This window comes from Ostrinia furnacalis, unplaced genomic scaffold (assembly GCF_004193835.3).
Source record: "Ostrinia furnacalis isolate ACB-3 unplaced genomic scaffold, ASM419383v2 OfSCF7379, whole genome shotgun sequence".
Lineage (NCBI taxonomy): Eukaryota > Metazoa > Arthropoda > Insecta > Lepidoptera > Crambidae > Ostrinia > Ostrinia furnacalis.
In genome coordinates, this window is record NW_021137618.1 from 8490 (window position 1) to 29859 (window position 21370).

The 21370-nt window shown below is 35.0% G+C and overlaps 2 protein-coding genes across 2 annotated transcripts; both read right to left on the bottom strand.

Annotated features, from left to right (window-relative positions):
- Positions 1-448: 448 nt before the first annotated feature.
- CPR20 (cuticular protein RR-1 motif 20) lies at positions 449-4122 on the bottom strand. Its single transcript, XM_028320465.1, has 4 exons — positions 4040-4122; positions 3210-3934; positions 2685-2897; positions 449-2570 (listed from the first exon to the last, which is right to left on the bottom strand). The coding sequence occupies exons 1-4, from the start codon at positions 4046-4048 to the stop codon at positions 617-619; spliced, it is 2901 nt and encodes a 966-aa protein (XP_028176266.1). The 5' UTR covers positions 4049-4122; the 3' UTR covers positions 449-616.
- Positions 4123-7380: 3258 nt separating this feature from the next.
- On the bottom strand, positions 7381-16975 carry CPR21 (cuticular protein RR-1 motif 21). The gene is made up of 4 exons (XM_028320466.1): positions 16911-16975; positions 15658-16160; positions 11239-11451; positions 7381-7810 (listed from the first exon to the last, which is right to left on the bottom strand). The coding sequence occupies exons 1-4, from the start codon at positions 16917-16919 to the stop codon at positions 7594-7596; spliced, it is 942 nt and encodes a 313-aa protein (XP_028176267.1). The 5' UTR covers positions 16920-16975; the 3' UTR covers positions 7381-7593.
- Positions 16976-21370: the final 4395 nt, after the last annotated feature.

Consider the following 21370-nt stretch of genomic DNA (forward strand, 5'->3'; position numbering starts at 1 on the left):
GCGGAGGGCCGACCCCTTGTGATCACTATTTGGTCCGATGCGGCGACTGTAAAGAATTCTGCTGTAAAAAAATCTTACCAACTATTATTTATGTTAGTAGTACAAAACAAGTACTCGTAGATAAAGATTGTGCGACATTCTTGGATGATAAACAATGAAATCTTGGAAATATTTCGTTACGCTTTCAGTGCGGCGGACAGCGAGATGATACGCATAGGATACACACGCGATGCTTACTTTCAAACCCATCTTGCTAATTTCTAAAATAGTATTTAACTCTTCTCTATTAAACATACTTCTATTAAAGTGTAATTATATTGTTATTAATAAACTTTTATGAACCGCTTTTTCTAATTTCTGTTCAGCACAACGGCTTAGTGAAAGAGAATAAACCATCCGGTTTTATAAATAAACTTATTTACAACACTTTCAATCAGAACTACTTTCAAGATCTATTAAAGTTTTTTTTGCAAGCCGGCTAATTTCATTGATTAGTAAAAAGGAAAATCTAATAATTTTTCATTTTTTTTATTTTTGTTCACAACTAACACTAATAAATGCAGTGAGAAAACTTATTTACAAAACATCAGTTAGAAATATTTGATCACAGTAAAACTTAAACGTATGTAGGTGGTAAATAGGTTTTCATAGAAGGCCCTGCACGTCCTAATGGTGGCAAACCTGCCTGCAGTGTTTTAACCAATGGAGGATTCGATTCTTTGCGGTTTTGATAACCCAAATCGGAATGCCTTGCATGGTTATTGCGCTGTAGCACCTTGTAATTCTTTATTATCCCCCGTAGTTCTTCGTTTTGACTCAAACTACTATGCAAGTTATTTCTAAGCTGTGGTGGACTTCTAAATTCATCCTGCTCCTCATAACTTCGTAAATTGCTTGCTTGTTTTGACTGTGGTACACTATATTCTTCATCACGATCTTCTTGTAAGTCATATTGAGTGGGAAGGTAACGCTGCTCGTTCCTATTATCATAATTATTATTAAAACTAAACGTTTTAGGTTTGACTTTGCTAGATTCGAAGTAGTTTTTCATATTGATGAAATTCACCATATCTGATAACTCCATAGGCTTCCTATTTTTTAAACTTTTCAATTCAGTGTGAGGTTTTGGTTGGTACGGAATGAATTTTGTAATTTTGTCGGCTTTTGTTTCAGCTATAACTTTGTTTTGAGCGATTTTTTTATGCTCTTCTGCAATTTGATTCATATTTTTTTGTTCTTGTTTTTTAGGGGAGAATAAATTTTTGAGGAAGAAGTTTGTTTTGAATAGGCTTTCGGTGCTAGGTTCTGGGAGTGCAGTTGTAGTGGTCGTTGTGGTAGTGGTTGTGGTAGTTTGATGTTCTTCTATTGGTTTAATTGGTACAAATTCTGATTTCTGGTCATACATTTCGATATTTTTCGGAACGCTAATGCTGTTGTAGAATGGTGGCACTTGAGTAATACTTTTAGGCTCACTTTGTAAGTGCTGCTCTAAATCTCTAGCGTTTGACCAAATGTTGTTGTAAGAAATCTTTTGCTCTTGACTAGAAACCGGTATTGAGTTCATATTGTAGTTAGGTTTTGTAGTGGTTTCATAATGTAGAGCTTTAATTCTTTTCGATTCATAAATGTTATCAGGATTTTCATTATAATCGAAAGAATTTGCTACTGATGGTTTTGGTGATACATAATTGTTTTGGCTAAAAGTATTTGTAGTAGACTGAGATGCGGTGCTACTCTCTTTACTAAGGGAGTTTTCCGGGAAACTGGATGTCATAGAATAAGTAGATGATACTTCTGTTGATACTGCGGGTTGATAGTTATTATTTGATGTATAGTAATTATTTTCATTGCTATTATGGTACTGGTTCATTTGATTGGCCATATTGTATTTATTTTGATTGTTTAGTTGATTATTACTAAAATCTGAGGGAGCGCTGCTATCCTTAGAGTCTGATTCAAGTTCTGATTGCAACATTTTTGTGTATTGCTCCGGGCTCATATCGTTAAAATTTATCATGATGTCATCTTCACCGAACGATCTCGATATTGTGTTCTTTTCTGAACCCTGATTCCCGTTGTTCGAGTTTAGTCCATATTGCCAGCGCCATAGACCTTTGTTTGCTTCTTGTTCTGCTTCCTTCATACCTGCATCGTAATTAATTAATTGGGGCATGCCGGTTTTCTCATTCGAAAATACTCGCGATATTGATTGCTGTTGTTGAGCACTATTCATGGATGGCATGTGTGCGCCTTGAGAAGCAACAAAGGTTATTTGCGGTGCAATTGGACCGTTGGACTTACGTGACGGATCGATATTAAAATCACTGTTTGTTTTGACCTGAACTTGGGAACTAGCTGCTGCAGCTAAATTGTTATCATTATTAGAACCTTGAGCGAAATTGTAGGAAAATGCTTCTGGAGTTCTGCCTGTAAATAGGTTCCTTGGTGGTGGTGGTGGTGGCGCGAAGTTATGTCTGTCCAATGGATTATCGTATTCTTTTTCGTCAGCTTGCCAGGACCTTAGATTCGGTGGTTTCTTAGCTTCTTCTGCTAAATTATACTGAACGGACCTGAAAAATAATGGTGAAATATTTTATGTTGCCATTGAATAAAAAGACGCATTTACAATTTAGTATTTATCCTTCTTTATTTTTTACTACAACAGAAACAGATTTATGTCTCACCTTTGAATGATTTCGGGAATAGGTGGCGCAACTGGTAAATGTTCTCCACTAGCTCGAAAACCATTTGAATCAGCGATGTAATTAACGGTGTAAGTTATGCCATTATCACCGACGTATGAATATGACCCTTCTACGACTTGTTCTTCTTTTTCAGTACCCATATTTTCCATATGGCTGTGTTGCACGTAGTGGGTTTGATCCGCACCTAGAGCCCTGAAAGTAATTGTTGTTTGTTAATTTTTTGTAACTATAACACTAAACTACTACACATCAAACAGAGAACGGGCAGCTGCGCTCTTTGAAAAACATCAATCTTTTAAACTGCGATCTCCAACCCGCCTGCCAAGCGTGGAGATTATGGCAAAACCCTCCACTATAGTGGAGGAGGCTCATAGTCCAGCAGTGGACTGTAAAGGGCTGTTGATGATGATGATGATGATAACACTAAAATTTAATTTGACAAGGACGAAAGAAAAAAGAACTGATATGTAATGGAAACATTAGTAAATGAAAATGTATACTTACTCATAGCTGAAACTCCCATCCAAATCCATTTCATTTGACAATCGGAGTATGGGTATTGCTGGTTCCGTTGTCGAAGAAATGGCGAATCCCGCAGGAATATAATGAGGGTTCTGTGCAGAAGCTGCTCTAATCTGGTCTAACCCGCGATCGTTCCTGTGCGTATCAACCGATATTATCATATTCCTTGGGGTTTGATTTATTGGGTTCGGTGTTGAAGGTCCCGTGGGAAAATCTCTGACTGGAAACCGCATATCAACTCTATCAATAGGATTATGATAATTCGTCATTTTGGGCATTTGTCTCATTTCCCTTCTTTGTGCTTGTTGGGACTGCTGTGCGTGTTGATTATTTTCGGTTACATTTCTTTTGAATTGCGGCGGAGGGTGTGGTGTCGATGACACTCTTAATTTATTTCTTTCTTCGTGCTCTTTATCATCATCTTCATCGAATATTGGGACTAATGTAGATGACAAAATTACCGGGAACGGTGATGGATAAATTGATGGTGCTTTAGTACCGGTCGGTGGTAAATAGGGAAATGGTAGGTTATTTGAATTTTTAATTGGAAAATAAGGCACAGGAGTGTGAGATTCAGGTGGGAGATAAATTGAACTGTCTGAGGCAAATACACCTGAATTTGGTTTTTGGAATTGGGGTGGGAATCCATAATGCTCATTGGCTATGATATGCCCTGCATGTTTAAGTACTAAAGCTGTGAGTAATACCTGAAAATAAATTGATTGATTTAGTGAAATCACAGACTTACTTTGAAATGCAAAAATCCTTAAAATCCATGCGAGGCACTGTTACCAAAACACTATCACACTTACCAGCTTCATTTTCGAAGCTGTCTTTCAAAATTGACTTTCAGAATTTAAAATTGTTGTCACGTCACTCTTTAACACTTGTAGAAAATAGACTGGTAATGAAAATGAATTCCGCATATATTTATATGCACGCGATATGTCTGTGCCCAGGCATTCGTGAAAGATCGCTTAGCTCCGAAGTGTTTTCTCCTGTTCCAAGCGGAGTTTTTGCTATAGTTTTCCTGAGTCGATTGATAATACACTCTGTATAATGCAGTTTTGTAATTACTGGTTTGTAGAATTTGTGTGTAAGAAATATTTGTGTCCGCATTGTAAAGATTTATGATAAAACAATACTGTTGTTACGAGTCCATTATTGATGAAACGCATAAGATGTCAACTCATCCGTCTTAATATGTAACTTATCTTAATTCTTACATTAAACTGATATTTAAATTAATTTAGATTGCTAATTATTTTTAAAAATCTGTTTAAAAGATTATTTTAGAAGCTTTATTATTTATTCATTAGCTTATTTAGAAGCCTTTAGTAAAATGTTCTTTTACTAAAAGCTTCTTTAATAAACAAACGTAAGATGTGTATATGAGAGAGTGAATAGGCACTTACAGGGCAGATATGTACCATCCTATACTGCATCTCACCTAACATCAGGTGCCATTGCGGTCAAATACCTGCCTTGTTCTGCATAAAAAATGTTTGCAAAAATGATCTCGTAGGGGAATGTCCGATACGTTGACAATAAAGATATAATTTTATGTGAGATCATCCCAGGTTCGCATGATGCAAGGTCGGTAATGGTCTTATGGCCAATGTCATTGGCCTGCCGACCGGTTCCGAGTTTGGGGGTTACGCCCTTGCACTGAGAAACAACGGATTCTTAAATGTGGCGGATATGTTATAAAATTGAACTTATGTGGATTTTCCCAAAATTTACTGACTGCATGCGTACTGCATGGTATTCTCTGTATTCTTACATTCTTGGCAGTCAACGAAGATCTTACAATGTCTCTAATACTCGTAGAAGTGTCAAGCTGCATCTCAGAATCAATTAAGTTACACTATTATTTTTTTCTTATCTTATTTTTGCAAGTGGGCTTTTAAAGAGCGCTTTAATTAAACATGTTCCAGTATTAATGTTACGGTCAAAGTGATAAATGTGAAAATTATGAATAATCGCCGGTTATTATGAATAATTACCGCATGATTTGGTAAATGTGATTAATATGAGGTCATTTATGTGTGTATAAAACTAAATAGGCGGCCCCGCCGCACCATAACCTATTTTTCACTTTAAATCAAAAAATTATGTTATAGGCATCATGGAAAAGTAATATTATGCAAGAAACATTCCAAACTCATTATGCCAAATTATATTAATATATGATATCAAAACGTTCAAAAGTTTGGCTGTACACGAGCACGTACACAAGATGTTGTTCTCTTTTATGAAATTTGTTAGTACTAAGGTTGAATTATTAAATAATCATTGTTAAATGTGATTAATTTATCACTTTTACTGCGACTGTTGGTAATTATTCATAATAACCGGTTATTATTAATAATTTTCAATTTATCACATTAACCGTAACATTAACACTACCACTGCTTCGGGACATAGGCCAGTGCTGAGAAGAAGCAGCGCAAGAAACTCAGACTCTACATTGGGCATACTTCAATCGTTATTAATATTAATGTTCACTATATTTGCTACAAAAATAATAATAATAATAATAAGCCAGTGCTGGAGAGCAGCACCTGCAAGATATACTTTGACCGCGCCATACTTACCGATCGAACTATACACAATAATAGACCTGATATCACCTTAATTGACAAACAAAATAAATCAGTACATATTAAAGACATAGCCGTTCCTAACACACACAATTTGCATAAAACCATAACAGAAAAAATACATAAATATACCGAGCTTAAAGAAGAAATTCTGAAAATATGGAAAATGGAAAAAGTATACATTGTACCGTTGGTGCTCTCCAGCACGGGTGTCATCCCAAACCACTTGCTAACTGCCCTACGCAATTTGGACATTAAAGAAAATATCTATATGACTATGCAAAAGGCAGCGATTCTCAACAGTTACACCTGTCGTATCGTCAGAAAGTTCATGCAGGACGACTCCAACTCCGCAATAATATCTGAACACGTAACTCACTTGGCATGAGCCCGTGAGTTAACGTTATACCGAAGAACTTATGGACTTCGAGTAAAAAAAAAGCCTAAGAAATAATAATATAAACTTTATTTCCGAAAGGTACCTACACAACAAATTCAAAAAATTCACTGGTGTAATTAAAACAATTGGATAACTTAAGACTTACTAGCAGTCCCCAAACTAGGTAATCCTGTATTATGGGGACTTGATAAAAGTGAATCTTTTATTTCTTATCACATGCTTATAAGATAAATCTCAATCAAAACATTTGCAAGATACTTATTTTACACCAACTTGTAAAAAGGCACATTCTTCTATTTAACCGCAACAAAATATTTTTGGAAGGCAGCCGTCGTTAAGTCTGCATCGGTTTCTCAGAACACAAGGATTGGGAGAAATCTTGCCCTAACGAGCTGATAGCGCATAATAACTGAATATATTTAAAAACAAGCCTTATTAATTAAAGCTCAAGATTGAAAACTTAAATGACTGTAAGCATTAATTAAATTTTATAATTTAAGTTAAGGGTTATAAGTTGCGGTTTTGGAAAGAGCAAGATTGAACATTAAGGACTTGATTTAATTTTGAAAAGAGTCACTTGTTTTTACAGATGATTAAAAATGTTATCTTGGTAGTTTGTTTTTCAAAAATAAATTTATTTTCAGGACAATATTTTCGTTAAATAAAAACTTGATTATAAATTAAAACACGTAAATGCTACGCATAGAAAATGTCAGGCATTTATTACCTACCTATGTATTAAAAAATATGTCTCTAGTTCTCTACCATACTTTATGACAATTTATGGTCACTTTGGCTATTTTTAAATTAATTATTTATTTTTATTTTTATTGTAGCTGTAATTGATAAATAATTTGTTTTTTTGTTACAGGTAATTGTGATAATATTAATTGACCGACTGGTGTACTTAGCGGTAAGACAGAATAATTTGATAAATCCGAAATTGTTACTTTAGTAAATTATACTAATTTATTTTTTTAAAGGTTATAAAATATGGTCTCTCTAGTTCAATGTCAAGATGGGAAATACAAATGAAATTACTTTCTGTTTTATTCCCAATTTAGATCTACACGCTTGGATCGATCTGTTTGAAAAGTAAATAAAACACTTGTAATATTGATATTAAATTTATTATATAAAATTATCACTGGCTTTGAACATCCTTAAATCAGTATCACAACCATACTCATCTAACAGTCATCATATTCACAATAGCTCATCGTGAAAAAAATGACTGTATATTATACAACTACTATCGTAAGGAGGTAATGCATTCGTATACCTATCATAGATTAATACTTCAAGATCTTAAACTCTCGTGTAAATCTCAATAATTTACAATGTAAATAACTAATTAAACAAGTTATTTACCGTAACCCGGGTAGTTTTGTTGGGGGTTGTAAGATGGCTGGGATGGATAGTAAGTAGGCTGATTTGGATAATAACTTGGCTGATTTGGATAGTAAGTTGGCTGATTGGGGTAGTAAGTTGGCTTTTGCGTCGGGTAGTAGCCAGTCTGGGGCTTGTTCTTTTCAGCTTCGGCCTTCGCTGCTTCTTCCTTGGCGTTCTGTTCGATGGCACTGTAACAAAGTGGAAAATATCTATTTAATATCGCCAAAAATGATTGGTCAATTAATTGCACTGAGCTTAAAAAATGGGTCGTGCTCGTGACAGTCGAAATAATGAGTTAAGTGACGTTTTTGAGTGTGTTAAAAGTCATGTCAAACAAAGTATAAATCGTTTCAGGAGAAAAAAGTCAAGTGTAAAAGAAAAGAATTTTCACACGAAAAGTTTCAGTATACTCTACATAAGTTACGATGATGATAAACTGCCGAAGACACTTTTTATGGCTGAGATAGCGATAAACGGTCCATAAAATTTTTGTCAGTAAGCTTTACGTAGCTCACGTACAAAATCATTTTAACCACGCATGTAAGTAGGACATAAAGTGATGTGAGATACTGTAACAGGTGCGTCGTAGATTGTGCTAGAAATAGTGCTAAAATATCCAATCATATCCTACAATCCTATCATTATACACCTACAGTAGTGGCCATAAGTTATAAGCCACGTTAAAAAGAGACAACTCCGTATTTTGGACAACGTCAATGAATTTGTAGATTTATCTGCAATTATAAGCAATTAATCTTCCAAAACTAGAGATTTATTTTGTGTAGAAAATATTTTGTATATGGCTTTATAATGATGAATATGTACAATACATTTCAATTAAAGAACGATTAAGGCAAACATTCGATTAATTTGGCTATTTGAGTGGGCGGGACTTAGCGGTTTATGTAAAATGAAATGGAGACTTAATTGGAAACGTATTAAACTTTGCTGAAATAAAATACAATTACGTATTGAAATTATACTTTTTACTGCTTTTGTAATTAATAAATGTTATGACGTAAATATAAAGAGTCGTTATTCATCTATTTTTATTCAGTTTGAAAGGCAATCTTTTGAAATGCAAACTATAAGGAATTTTTGAAGTTCCATTCTGTATTAGGTTTCTGCTTTAGCAATTTTATACCACAACCTAATTCAAGAGTATCGTGTTCATTTTCCTTCCACAATCCTTTTAGTCTCATCTTTCACTTTAGCCTTTTGTACAAAACAAAAGCCTGTCTCCTTTGTTTAAATATTATTATTATAGAAACACTCTGAAAAGAGTTTTCGTGAAAGCTACTAACTTTATTGAATTCTTATAAAACTAATTATCTTATAGAGAAAAAATATATATATATATATACTCCCAAGCCGCTTTCGGCTATGGTAACTGCGACAAAATTCCTTTAGTCCGCAATAAGAGGGCTACGCTGGGCTGCCCTATCATGTGCCCTCACATGGCTGCAGTAGCCAATCTTGTTGGTAAACGTGCGCGAACAATGTCGACACGTTAGGACACCGCTGATGTAGTTGTAGGGGATAGCCGCTGCTGGTCTGGCTTTAAGAGCATCGCGCTTCGAGTCAAGATCAGATTTCCGCTGCTCTTCGAAGTCGTTAACTTTTTTCCGCACCAGGCGCCTCCACTCCAGACGGTGGCTGGCAGTTTTTTCCCACTTTAGACACCCTATATCTTTGCTTTAAACTATTATTTTGTCGATTGACAGAAATCGTCAACATGCGTGCAAAATTCATAATTCTATACTTATTTATGTCTTGTTTCTTTAATGTTACACGCTTTACACAATTAATACGCAATTAAATCAATATTGTATCAATTATGATCATACTGATATCTGTACAAACATAAGTTTTATACGGCTGACAATAGTGACTGAGTTTCTTGCGCTGCTTCTTCTCAGCACTGGCCCATTTATTGTCCCGAAGCAGTGGTAGGGTTAATACTGGGACGTGTAAAAGTGCTTTTTAAAAGCCTATTTGCAAAAATAAATGAGTTTTATTGAGTTTCCCAATTACCAATATTGCTTCGTGATTGAGTCAAGACAAGTTACGTCTAACGGAGTAATTTAGTAAAGTAGTCCATATTTGTCTTATTAGGTTATGTGTAACCGCCATTTATTATGGCGTATTACAAACAACTTTGCCCCATAACTCACTGGATGCTCTCCCGGGAAAATGAGGCGAAGAATAATATACTACGATACAACATACTTTCACAGAAGAGAAATATATCATGGCGGTATGTAGTTATTTCTTAGGACAGATTGTTTCGCTAGATGTCTTCATATTTTTGCTGATGTACTGGAGTCTAGTTGACACTATTTCCATAGGTAAATTTCAAAAGTGTAACGTGGTTAGTTAAACCTGAACTCTTTTTATAGAGTTTTTGTAAAATCTTAGCCATTAATTTAGACAGGTGGTTTTGAAAAAGTAATATAACCTGTATTATGAATAATATCCTTTTAACCGATTGAGTCCCAGACGGCATTAATTAATGTCATAACAATTGATTATCTATTGTGTCTAGATTCGCGGGGCTTGAAGGATTAAAAGACCTAATAACGACGAAGAATGTTAAAAACTGATCCTAAAATATTGGGAACCTACAATCGTCATTTTTTTCATAAATAGTTTTTAAAGAAATCGTTAAAGGTATGCCGTATCGCCATTCGCGAGCTGTCGTCGCCTTTCGCGTACTGTCAACCGCGCGGCGAAGCGTTTACGTTACGGTGCGGATAAGTGTGCGTTGCAGTACCTATGGAGTTTCATTCAAAGAATACTGACCGCCTCGAGATAATACGTTTACGATCCTTTCCAGGTTGATAAGTGTGCTGCTAACGTCCTTTACTCTTTTATAAAATATATTTTAGATTATGCTATCTAAAGTCTACAAAGTTGTTCGTGAGAGGAATTTGTAAATAATTAGGTTACCGCGGTATTTTACCGATAAAATGTAGCCAACAATAACTTTCCAGGAATCTTTGCGGCTAGCTTAAAAGTAATTTTGCTGAAACGCTCTATACCCTGGATAGGAAAATTAATTAAATATGAAGCCAGCAGCCCGCTAACTGACGAACACGTAATCAATCAACTAAGGCTTAGGACACACTATAGGTCTTATTGATAAAATAGATAATTAAATATTTTCTTAGTCCGGTGGTCTAGACACCACGCTAAAATAAACACGGGAATATTCCCACCGCTGCAACTCCTGTGTAGCCAGGATCTACAGCTTGACCGCCAATAAAAACCCAACCAGTGAAGGTCAAGTTTGTCCCGGGGAAAAGTTAAACTGTCATTGGACCCGCAACGAAATTAATCAGAAGAACGTAGGAAGATTTCGAAGTTAAGGTTCGACTGACATCAGGTGAGATACAGGCCAAGAGCTTCCTCGTTGTGAATAAAAAAAAACTTTTATCCAATGAAAAGGGGATAACAGGTGAAAAAACAAACTTTAACCAGGTTTAAATAACCTTTAAGAAAAGATATACACCACGGAAAGAAAGCATCATTTATGAGGACCTATCTTGTGTGTAGCTGCTAATAATATTTTTCACATAAGTAATCGCTTAATTCTATAATAATAAGGATGTCTTACGCCTGGATCGCGGGCGGGATCGGTGGTGGAGTGGGCAGGTGGTCGCCAGTCGCGTGGAAGCCGGTGTGGTCGGCCCAATAAGTCACGGTGTAGACCTTGCCATCGGGACCAGGGTACGAGTACCAGCCCTTCTTGACCAGGCTCTCGTCGTCTGTGTTGGGGTTGGTGAAGTATCCCTCTTCGCCAACGTGGGTTCCGTCTGCGATCTCGTATCTAGTGACAAGCAAAATGCAATTATATATATATATATATATTTTTTTTTTATTTGTGGCAACCAAACCTCTCTGGGAGGTTTATTTCTGCCAATGTCGAGTGAAAAATATTGACATAGTTATCAATAGAACGTGGGTGTTTCAGTTCTATTGATTTTTCATGGATTCCGTGGAGTTAAGTATGCCCGTAAGCAGGTTTCGAGACGCCACCGGGTCCAAAGCGGGTTGTTCATACGACAACCCACTCGACACTCGATGCGCGCTCAAATTCGAAGTATTTCAATGTTTTTTATAATTTATCACTTCACTGCACTTTAGAACACAAAATAACACCAAATTTGTACACTAAAGTCCATTAAATAATAAATTGAAACCATTAAAACAGATCGACCATGCTTCCCGTTCAACTACCCTCAACGGAATCCCCAATGCAATTATAATTAAAGGAGTAATAAACATGTTGACACCACCGATCAATTGCCGTACTTTTTAAAACTGTCAAAACGAAACTCTCCCACAGATTTTGTATGGCACTACAAGCAAGTGACGTCACTATTTTGTGAACTCAAATAAACTACTTTTTTCAATTACAATGCGACCAAAATCGTTATTTACAGGTAATTTAAAATTAATTAAGTTTTTAAGACCAGAATGAAGTGTCTTTTTAGAAAAGTTGTGATTTCGAATTATTGGAGAATAGTGTCAAATTGTCCATTTGACGATACAACCCGATCGAGTACAACATTATGTTAAACTTTGTAGCATCTTATGTAGTAACAAGTGATCGGGCGCGATCGTAGGCTGAGTTGCACCATCTACTTTAACTTTGACAAACGTCAAAAATCTGTCAAACTCAATACAAAAGCACCAGTTATTGTTATTGTTACGGTTAAAATAAGTTGGTGCAACTCAGCCTTAAATAACAGCCCTCAAACTTAAGCTGGGTGCAGATGGGTGTAGTGTGTAATGTAAGGTTACGTGTAATGTAACACGAATTCTACGTGTGGACGGCACTACGAGCATTATATGTAAAGTGCTGTCCATACTATTTCCATTACATTACACGATACATTCCATTACACGATACATTCCATTACGCGTTACACCCGTCTGGACCCGGCTTTATATCGTCTAAAACACAAACCTCTTTTACTTAATTAATACCTATTGTTTATGTGGTCATTTTTAAATGATTAAAACTTTGCAGTTATAAACCGCAGGTAGGTATAGCTAAGCCATTTGTCAGTTCTGCCTAAATTATATGAATAAACACATTGATCATCTATTTATCCAAATCAACAGCCTAACAAAAAATTGAACAATCAGCGATTGTCTTTCAACACCTACCAATATAAAATAAATGTTATATGTGAGTATTTCTCAAAAAAAGTGTACGTAACGAAACGGTAGTAACGAAATAGTAAGGCCATAAGGCTTGTTATACATTGGCGAAATATTGTGAATGCTCTTTATTTATTCAATTCGAAATATTTGTAAGTATGCACCCAAATACGGGGTAATATTAAGGGTTTAGAAATAAAATAAGGGAGTAATCATTCATACTATTTTAATAAAATTATTTTTGTTCCATCATGTTTATCCATTTTGAGTCGTTCTCTGTAAGCTTTTTGCCTTTCGGCATTGGTTTTTGGCGGCATTCCTAAAAAAACAAAAGAAGTAATCACATAAAAACGTAATCTAAATGATTTGATAATTTTTTGCTGGTGGCACTTCTGTAAAGCAGATAGTATCCAATCCTTTTGTTATTAACGCTCTATATTTTTTGAAATAAATTAAGTAGTGAATATTACTATGCTTAGTCAGGTAATAACAGTATACACTCAGCATTATGTTGTACTTTTTCGTAACGTAACGAAATTCGTAAAAAACGTAACGAAATATTAGACAAAATGAGATCAGAAACAAGTATTTTTTTGATAAAATTTGTTACAGCAAATATAAAAGCTTACTAAATGTTCGTACCACACGTATTACAAAAAATGGTTAAATGAAGACTTACCGTTCTATATAAAATCGCTGATTTTACTGCCTGTTACGAAAAAGTAATCCCACAAAACACACACGTTTTCACTAATTTTCGCGATAGATGTTATGGCGGAGACGTCAGGCCAACAGCCATTCAGAGTGCAGCTATTGTTGTCCGTGTAAAATAAATACGGAATTGTTCAGAAACCATGGGAAAGTAGAAATAAATCGTAACTAAAGAGTAAATAACGAAATAGTAAATGAGAGCGACTCATTTTGTTTTTTTGCTTTAAATTGCCAATTCATTATGACACCCCATAGAAAATCAATTTGATACAGAAACTGCGATTACTGTAGAACGATAATACAAAGAAATTTACAATAATTTAGTTACGTATCGCATTTTATGAAACAAAAATACATGAAAAAGCTAGGGTGGCAAACAGGTTTTTGTATGAAAGGTAAAAAAGGACTATTTTTAAAATATCTAAATATTTGGTAATAAGTAGGATTATAGCTATAATTCTTCGTCATCTTAAAGATTAATATTCATCCTTTAATATTGTGTGTGTGTTTTTTTTGTGTGATGATTTATAAATATAAAACTTTTGAACTGTTTCAAAGCACACTTTTTTTTTTCAAAATGTACATTTTTTTTGAGAAATACTCATGTAAATCTACAGCCTCCGGACTTCACCATCAATTTGTGTACTTGTCATTGACAATGATCTTGAGATCTTTATTATGTACTGAACGAAGCGATCGTTCATTCGATCCCACCGGTCAGTCGGATGGTCAACGAACTATCGATTCGAATATAAAAAGATTATCGAGTTTGACTGTGACTCATTGCTTGGGTGATAATCTGGTTAGCATTAACTCCTCGTTTAATCACCTTATTAGGTATAAGAAACTGTATTTAGAGAATCTAAATGCATATTATAGATTTAAAAAAAAAAAATATGTTAGAAGTTTACTACAATGAAAAACACAAAGCCTTGTTCGACTAATTATGAGAACTGCAGATCTTCGCTTTCACTCTTATTAGTTTAGAGATGGTTGAAGTAAGTTTCTTTTATTTTTGCTGAACGACAAAGATTGAGCCTTGGTCCCTAGAGGCAAAAGTAATCAGAGTCAGAATAAAAAATGAAAAAAAATTTGGTATTCCAAAAAACTGCAGATCTTTTTTATGTTGGGTCGTGTAGATACCTACGATATTTTGTACGGCTGCCTGAACAGTTAGGTATGCTCGTTTTTGCTACAAAATAACCGGATTTTGCGTGATTTTATGACAAATATATACAGTAGGTATTCCGTTCCGTTAGATCTCGTTTTGATATGGAATTTGTTCCGATATTCCGCGTATTAATTTAAATACTAAATCATGTGTGACCCAATTCGGGATTCTAATAACTGTTTAATATTAGCTTTCGATTATTGTAAATAATAAACAATTGATTAGTTCCCGATAATAATACGTTGAATTAACTAATGAAATGTTTCAATTTCAATCATTGTTTAGAAATGTAATTGAAGATGTGCATTTTGCCTGGCTAGAATAATAAACATTTGTGTAAACTCAAGTTAAGCATTAACTTACGAATTTTCGGACTACACAATTTTACGAGTATTTCAAAAAGCATTCAAAGTCAAAGTCAAAATGTGTTTATGCCCCACTGAGAAGCTTGATTGTGTCAGTCACCCAAACTCTTTAGGAAAATAACGATAATGAAAATCACAAATGACATAAGGAACAAAATCATTTAGTACTGTTGTATTTAATGTTATTATTATATAATGACATTTATATGCAAATCTTGAGGAGTCCAATACTTTTACGGATTGGCAACTAAGTAGGTACCTTCTTAACTCTCTGAATGATCAAAATTTTCAAAATCAACGCATCACTAGTGACAATATTGGGGGGGTTAAATGGAGTTTTAATTAAACAGCTGAAGTAGTAATAAAGTTCAAAGTTATATTGTTAAATAAATAATCTTTCAGTGAGTCGGAGTAGTTGTTTGGCTAGCAAAAGGTCGTGGATTCAAGTCTCAACTGAGGCTGGCATATTCGTTCGTTCATTCGTTTCAGCCGAATGACGTCCACTGCTGGACAAAGGCCTCCTCCAAGGTTTTCCACAATGAACGGTCCTGCGCTGCCCGCATCCAGGCTCTTCCCGCGACCTATCTAGCGTTAAAAATAAATGAACCGTGGTACTCACTCATATTTGTAACTGCCATTGTCACCATAAGACTGTTCGTTCTTGATCACTGGAATTGGTGTAGTTGTGCTCGACGGCGCGTATGTAGGAGCCCATGTGCTTGAAGGGTAGTTGTGAGAGGGGTAGTAGTTGTTAGAGGGGGGAACATAGTTGTTAGAAGGGGGAACATAGTTGTTAGAGGGAGGAACATAGTTGTTAGAGGGGGGAACATAGTTGTTAGAGGGAGGAACATAGTTGTTAGAAGGAGGAACGTAGTTGTTCGAAGGGGGAACATAATTGTTCGAAGGGGGAACATAGTAATTATTGTTCTGTGGAGGCTTGTAGTATTTGGCGTTATCCCATGAGTTCTGGTTATAGTTGTAGCTGCTTGCAGCTTCTTGTAGAGTTTCCTGTGATGTTTTTAGAAGCTCTACAGAAGCTAGAGCTTCTTGGTCTTCTATTCCCTTATTCGTTTCGGATTCTTCGGCACAGGCTATCGCCAGCACAACGGCGAGTATGCAAAACTGTAACAAAGACAATAGTTTAATAAATCTAGTGTTAAGTTTTTTTGTACTGCCAAGAAGTTTTGGCCATCAATATTAACGAGTAGCGAATTAAAATAAAAACGTGCGAACTGCTTCAAAAGGATTTATCTGATAACAATGACAAGACACCCAATTAAAATGTCCATCCAGTTTTTTTTGTGTCAAAATTAAATTAGTTAAATATTTAACTGGCTAATATTAAGAGAATCATTTACGTTTTAATGTGTCTTTTTATATTACATTGCATTGCGATCCCATGTAATTATTAAATAATTTATGCAATTCGTTTTGTGCTTTAAACTAGGTTTTTTGTGCGAATACACAATGAACATGAACATTAGCAATTATAACATAATTTAAGAAATCATTGTTGTTAATAATATTAAATTTAAACTTAGAGCATCATTTAATTTTATCTGAATAATATTTTCCAAAAAATATGACACACATTAAAATTAAAATAATTCCGTAGAAGCGTCCTGGCGATTGGAAAACTTTCCTTGATCACACTATAAAAACATAAATTTCAACAAAATTTAAGCTTTATAGTAATGGTTACGAGTTACGACCGTATCAGAAACAATCCAGCACTTTTTATCACCACAACAATTACTAAACTACGCGGATATTTCAGGAGTTGCTAAGTACAGTCTACAAAACTTGAACAATTGCACACTTTTTCACACTTAATCTGAATTTAATTTTAGCTTCAAGATCTCAAGGACTCACCAGCTTCATTTTAAGGTCCTTCTACACCGGCGTCCTGTCCAAGACTGTGACCGCATGGTGTCGCCCCACATTTTTATAGGAAGTGAATCCTGCGCTTGGGCACAAAATTCCGCGCGCGGCAATGACCTCACAGAGATGATACATGATTTGAAAATCGCAAGATTAGGGAAAATGCAAATGCTATGGTTAGGTCATCAGGATTTATGGGTGAGGTACTTGTTTTTTCTGGTTAGGATGAACATTATGATCCTTAATGTTACTAGACTTAGCTGATAAATCTTTTAATGGTTAAGAGCTTTAGCCAAGCGGGAAGTGTAGCAAATGCTCACTTTTCCTCCGGTGAATTAAAAGGGTCGTTTTCCTGTAGTAGATACTAAATGACCTGATGATTATGATGATAGAGCTTTAGCAGGTTTTGAAATAATGTTCATAAAGCTATTTTTAGGATTTTCTCCATTTTGCAGTTTATTTATTGATTAAGAACTTACTTGGTGACAACACGTTACAATAATTTTCCAACACTATCACGGAACCAGAAAAGCTTTCCACTGTCATTGCGGCAGTTTAGGAGACCAAATGGAGGTCTAATGTGTCAGTGGATAAAAAGATGCGTAGGTACGGCTGCTTATTTAATATTATGTGTCAAATAGGTATAAACAGTTGAGTTATGAACTGCACTGCAAATATAAACATTTCATTGTGAAAAATTCTTAATTTAGTGCACTTTGGAATTACCTACTGCTTGTAAAAGCAATGATAAACTAATTATTTACAGAAGTGACTGGCCATCCTTCATCTAACAAGATTAGTATCAATGGCATCGCGATAACAAAAAGCGAGTCGGTCACGTGCACCAAGGGTTCTGAATTTTTGCTCACTCTATATTATCGAAATATTGTCAAATTCAAAACTAACTTAACTTTACAGTTGTAATAATGTCCTCCGCACTATCTAACTACCTACAGGTGTAAGTTGGTTGAAGTAGTATTATAGATACTTTACATGTTTTAATTTGCTCTTAACCAACGCATGACATGGAAGCTTAATCTAAAAAGGTCTGTTTATTTTAATTAATTTAGTATCTCTACCCATTATGGGATGATTGTATGTAATCCTAGCTAGACTGCATCTCACTTAACATCAGGTGCGATCACGGTCAAATACCTGCCTTGTCCTGCACAAAAAAGCGACGGAACCCTAAAACATTTGGCAAAGTCACAAATCAGATACGTCACGTATTTCATTCACAAAATGCAGTAGGCGTATGTTTGTGATATGGTTAGAGCATGTCGAGTCCAAACCTTCGTGAATTGGTCTAATTGATGCTAGAAGGTCTAGCACTTTCAAAGTGAGTCACTGTGTTTTTCGGTCATAGGTGCATATTGGGCGTTCAATTATTTAATAACAACAATACAGACAATATAAGCATTTTAAATAATATGACCGTCCGTTTTTTGTTTTGACACCTACACCGCACCAATTATGATGAATGTTGTTGTTGCATTTATTAGAAAGACATAGGCTTCCTTGCATCACAGCCTCCTAAAGGGAATTAAAGTTTTACAGCCGAACATAGAACCTCCTTCTTTTTTGAAGTCGGTTAAAACAGTTTAGACGTAACTATTGCCTTTTCTTTGACTTTCGCCTTACAATCTGATAGGTTCAAGTATTCACATCTCTAGGAGAAAATGTTAGTTGGTTTTGCTACTATATTTAGAGGAACTGTAAAATCCAGCGTCTTTACTCGATTTTTATTAAGATTTATTATTTTATTATTGTCTTCTCGTATAATGTTTTGTCAATCAATAACATCTGTCATCTACTCTAATTCATATTTCCGATTTTTGTTTTTTGATACCTAGCTACCTACTTGTTGATTAATTAATCGATAAAAAAAGATCAACAGTAGCGGTCGACAAATGACGATTAATCTTAAAAAGATGAAGTGTATTTTTTAACGTTTTATGACAAAGCATTTGAGACACGAAAAGATTTGAGATACAAAGACGGTCGCCTCAGACTGTGATCCGCGTTCGAACGCCAGTTACGGGTTCAATTCCCGCTGGGGACAAATGTTAGGATGATGAGCATTTTTAACTGGAATCACCAATTATAATGTGCAGTAGTTTTATCTATTACGAATAAATATTTAGTGTAGGACTAAAAGTTGTGATAGTTACGGGACTATTCCCACCTCTCGTTCCCACCTCTGCAACTCCTGTGTAGCCGGAACAGCTTGACCGCCAATAAAAACCCAACCAGTGAAGGTCAAGTTCAACAAAATTTATTAGAAGAACATAGGAGGAGTTCGAAGTTAAGGTTCGACTTCCCTCCAGGTGCTGTGATAGCTAAAATCCAACCCTCAGGAAATACCTAACTAGTGCTAATAAAACGGCATTTTAATAATTTTCCTTCTGTGAGACGAGACACCGAATTAAGGTCAACGTTCCCATTATTACACGGAATCAAAAAACTAAAAGTTTAATTCTAAAGTTTGGTTTATTTTTTGCTTCCAAAACTAACTTTTGCTTCGGACAGTATGTAATTAGTCAGTTGCAAGTTGGATACGAGTGTAATTAGTTTCAACAAATGAAATTAACAAATTAACATTTGGAGATTCATTTTGCTAAGATGTTTTTTTTACCTATTTAATAATTGCCATTTTAAAAATCGTTGTCTAAGTATATAACGTAACGTAAAGTAGGTACCTAGTATATATGTCGCAGGCAAATTGTATGATTCCGCATTTTACAAACGGCGTCGTCAGTTCACAAACGCTCGCTGCTCTATGAAATGCCGAAGGCAAAATGTAAATTGCCTGGGCACTTTATAATATGCCAAAACATTTGATAGCCAATTCAATTGCTGTTTACAAAATGCCGCGGCAAATTGATGTATTTAGTTCTTTTTCTTACCACGCGAGGCGCTGCTAATCAAAACAAGAAAAATGGCGTCGAGTCGTGGTGTTGTGATACAGAAAACAGTGCAAATTCTACGTATTCAAAGGACTTTTCACATAAAAAGACATTGATTATACTTAGTGAATTAAAAATATTTTACGATTCATAAATAGGAGCAGTGAAAAAGCTATGGAAAAATGAAATAGTTTTTGAGGTTATCCGGCACGTAAAAAACGCTAAGGTGACAATGGAATCTGGTGCTCGGACTGGTGGTGGACTGCTGCGGAATATTATTGGTTTAAAAAAATATTGTGTTGTCTTCTAGACTTCTTCTAGGTATAATTAAAATGTAAGAATTAAAGGACTGACTATCGAAACTTATTGTATGTCATAGTTTTACCTATAGGTACGTACGTCAATAGTTTAAATTAGTTTAGTGTTGTTTTTAATACGAAAATATTTTAATTACTTTAGGAGTAGCAAGTATCTTAGGTTTGTCTTACCTGAATAGATACCTACCTGATTTCTGAAATTAAGTCTGATTTGTCCAACATGTGTTTTATGATGGTCACCCTATTGCAACAATCATAGTCGAAATTTTATCAATTGAACGAGTCGCCAATTTGCCTTCGGCATTTCATAGAACAGCGAGCGTTTGTAAACTGACGACGCCGTTTGTAAAATGCGGAATCATACAATTTGCCTGCGACATATACATACATATAAGTGTAGTAGCTATACTATGAAGTAGGTACTAACTTAAAGATATTCAATATAATGCATTTATACTTTGAAGTATTTATTATAACTGAATAAATAATAAAATACTTGGAAGAAAGCAACATGTAGGATGTGTCTGTATAAGAATATTATTTTGTTAGACATTATAATAAAATATCAAAGATTAGCATTAATATGCATATGAGATAAGCAAGTTTTCAAACCTTTTTTTTTAATTTGTTATTGTTTGTGTGTATGTTTATTTTCGAACCCGTTTAATATGGACTTATTATTGATATAAAGGTTTATATCAGTTTGCAAAATAGTCAATGAAAAAAATCATACATAGTCTGAAATTGGTAGTTTAGTAATTTATTGCGGACTTTACCAAAATGAAAACTGATCATCCCTTCCCTCAGATCATATACAGGCCAAAGGTTTTCCCCGTTGTGTTAAAAATGTCTCACGTCTTAAAAAAAAATTTGAAATTCATTTTTATAGCAAAGTATAGAAATCTCAGAAACTAATACACCTACAAACATCCGCTAAGAACGGATGTTACGAAAATCCACCCCTAAGGAGTTAATCGGGGTCCATGCATATAAAGACGCGGGCCGCTAGTTACTTATAAAAAGTAATGTATTTACATAAAGATACGTTTTTTTAAAAGATAAACTATCACCCAGGTAACACTTAGCGGTTTATTTTCTCCCTTGGGTCCTCTTAAGGATCATCTTCAAACAAATTGTTAATGCAACGTAATGAAAGCATATAATTTGATTGCGGTTTATCTTGCCTTAAGTGAGTCTGTATCGGAACAATAAAGAAGGGTCTCAGAGT

What these genes read in the sequence shown, in the direction of transcription:
- CPR20 (XM_028320465.1), bottom strand. An exon ending in GATGGGAGTTTCAGCTATGA is followed by an intron (nt 2,898 to 3,209) that starts GTAAGTATACAT and finishes AATTACTTTCAG; the next exon opens with GGCTCTAGGTGCGGATCAAA. An exon ending in ATTCCCGAAATCATTCAAAG is followed by an intron (nt 2,571 to 2,684) that starts GTGAGACATAAA and finishes ATTATTTTTCAG; the next exon opens with GTCCGTTCAGTATAATTTAG.
- CPR21 (XM_028320466.1), bottom strand. An exon ending in AATGGCAGTTACAAATATGA is followed by an intron (nt 11,452 to 15,657) that starts GTGAGTACCACG and finishes GCTTGTCACTAG; the next exon opens with ATACGAGATCGCAGACGGAA. An exon ending in ATCCCGCCCGCGATCCAGGC is followed by an intron (nt 7,811 to 11,238) that starts GTAAGACATCCT and finishes ACTTTGTTACAG; the next exon opens with TGCCATCGAACAGAACGCCA.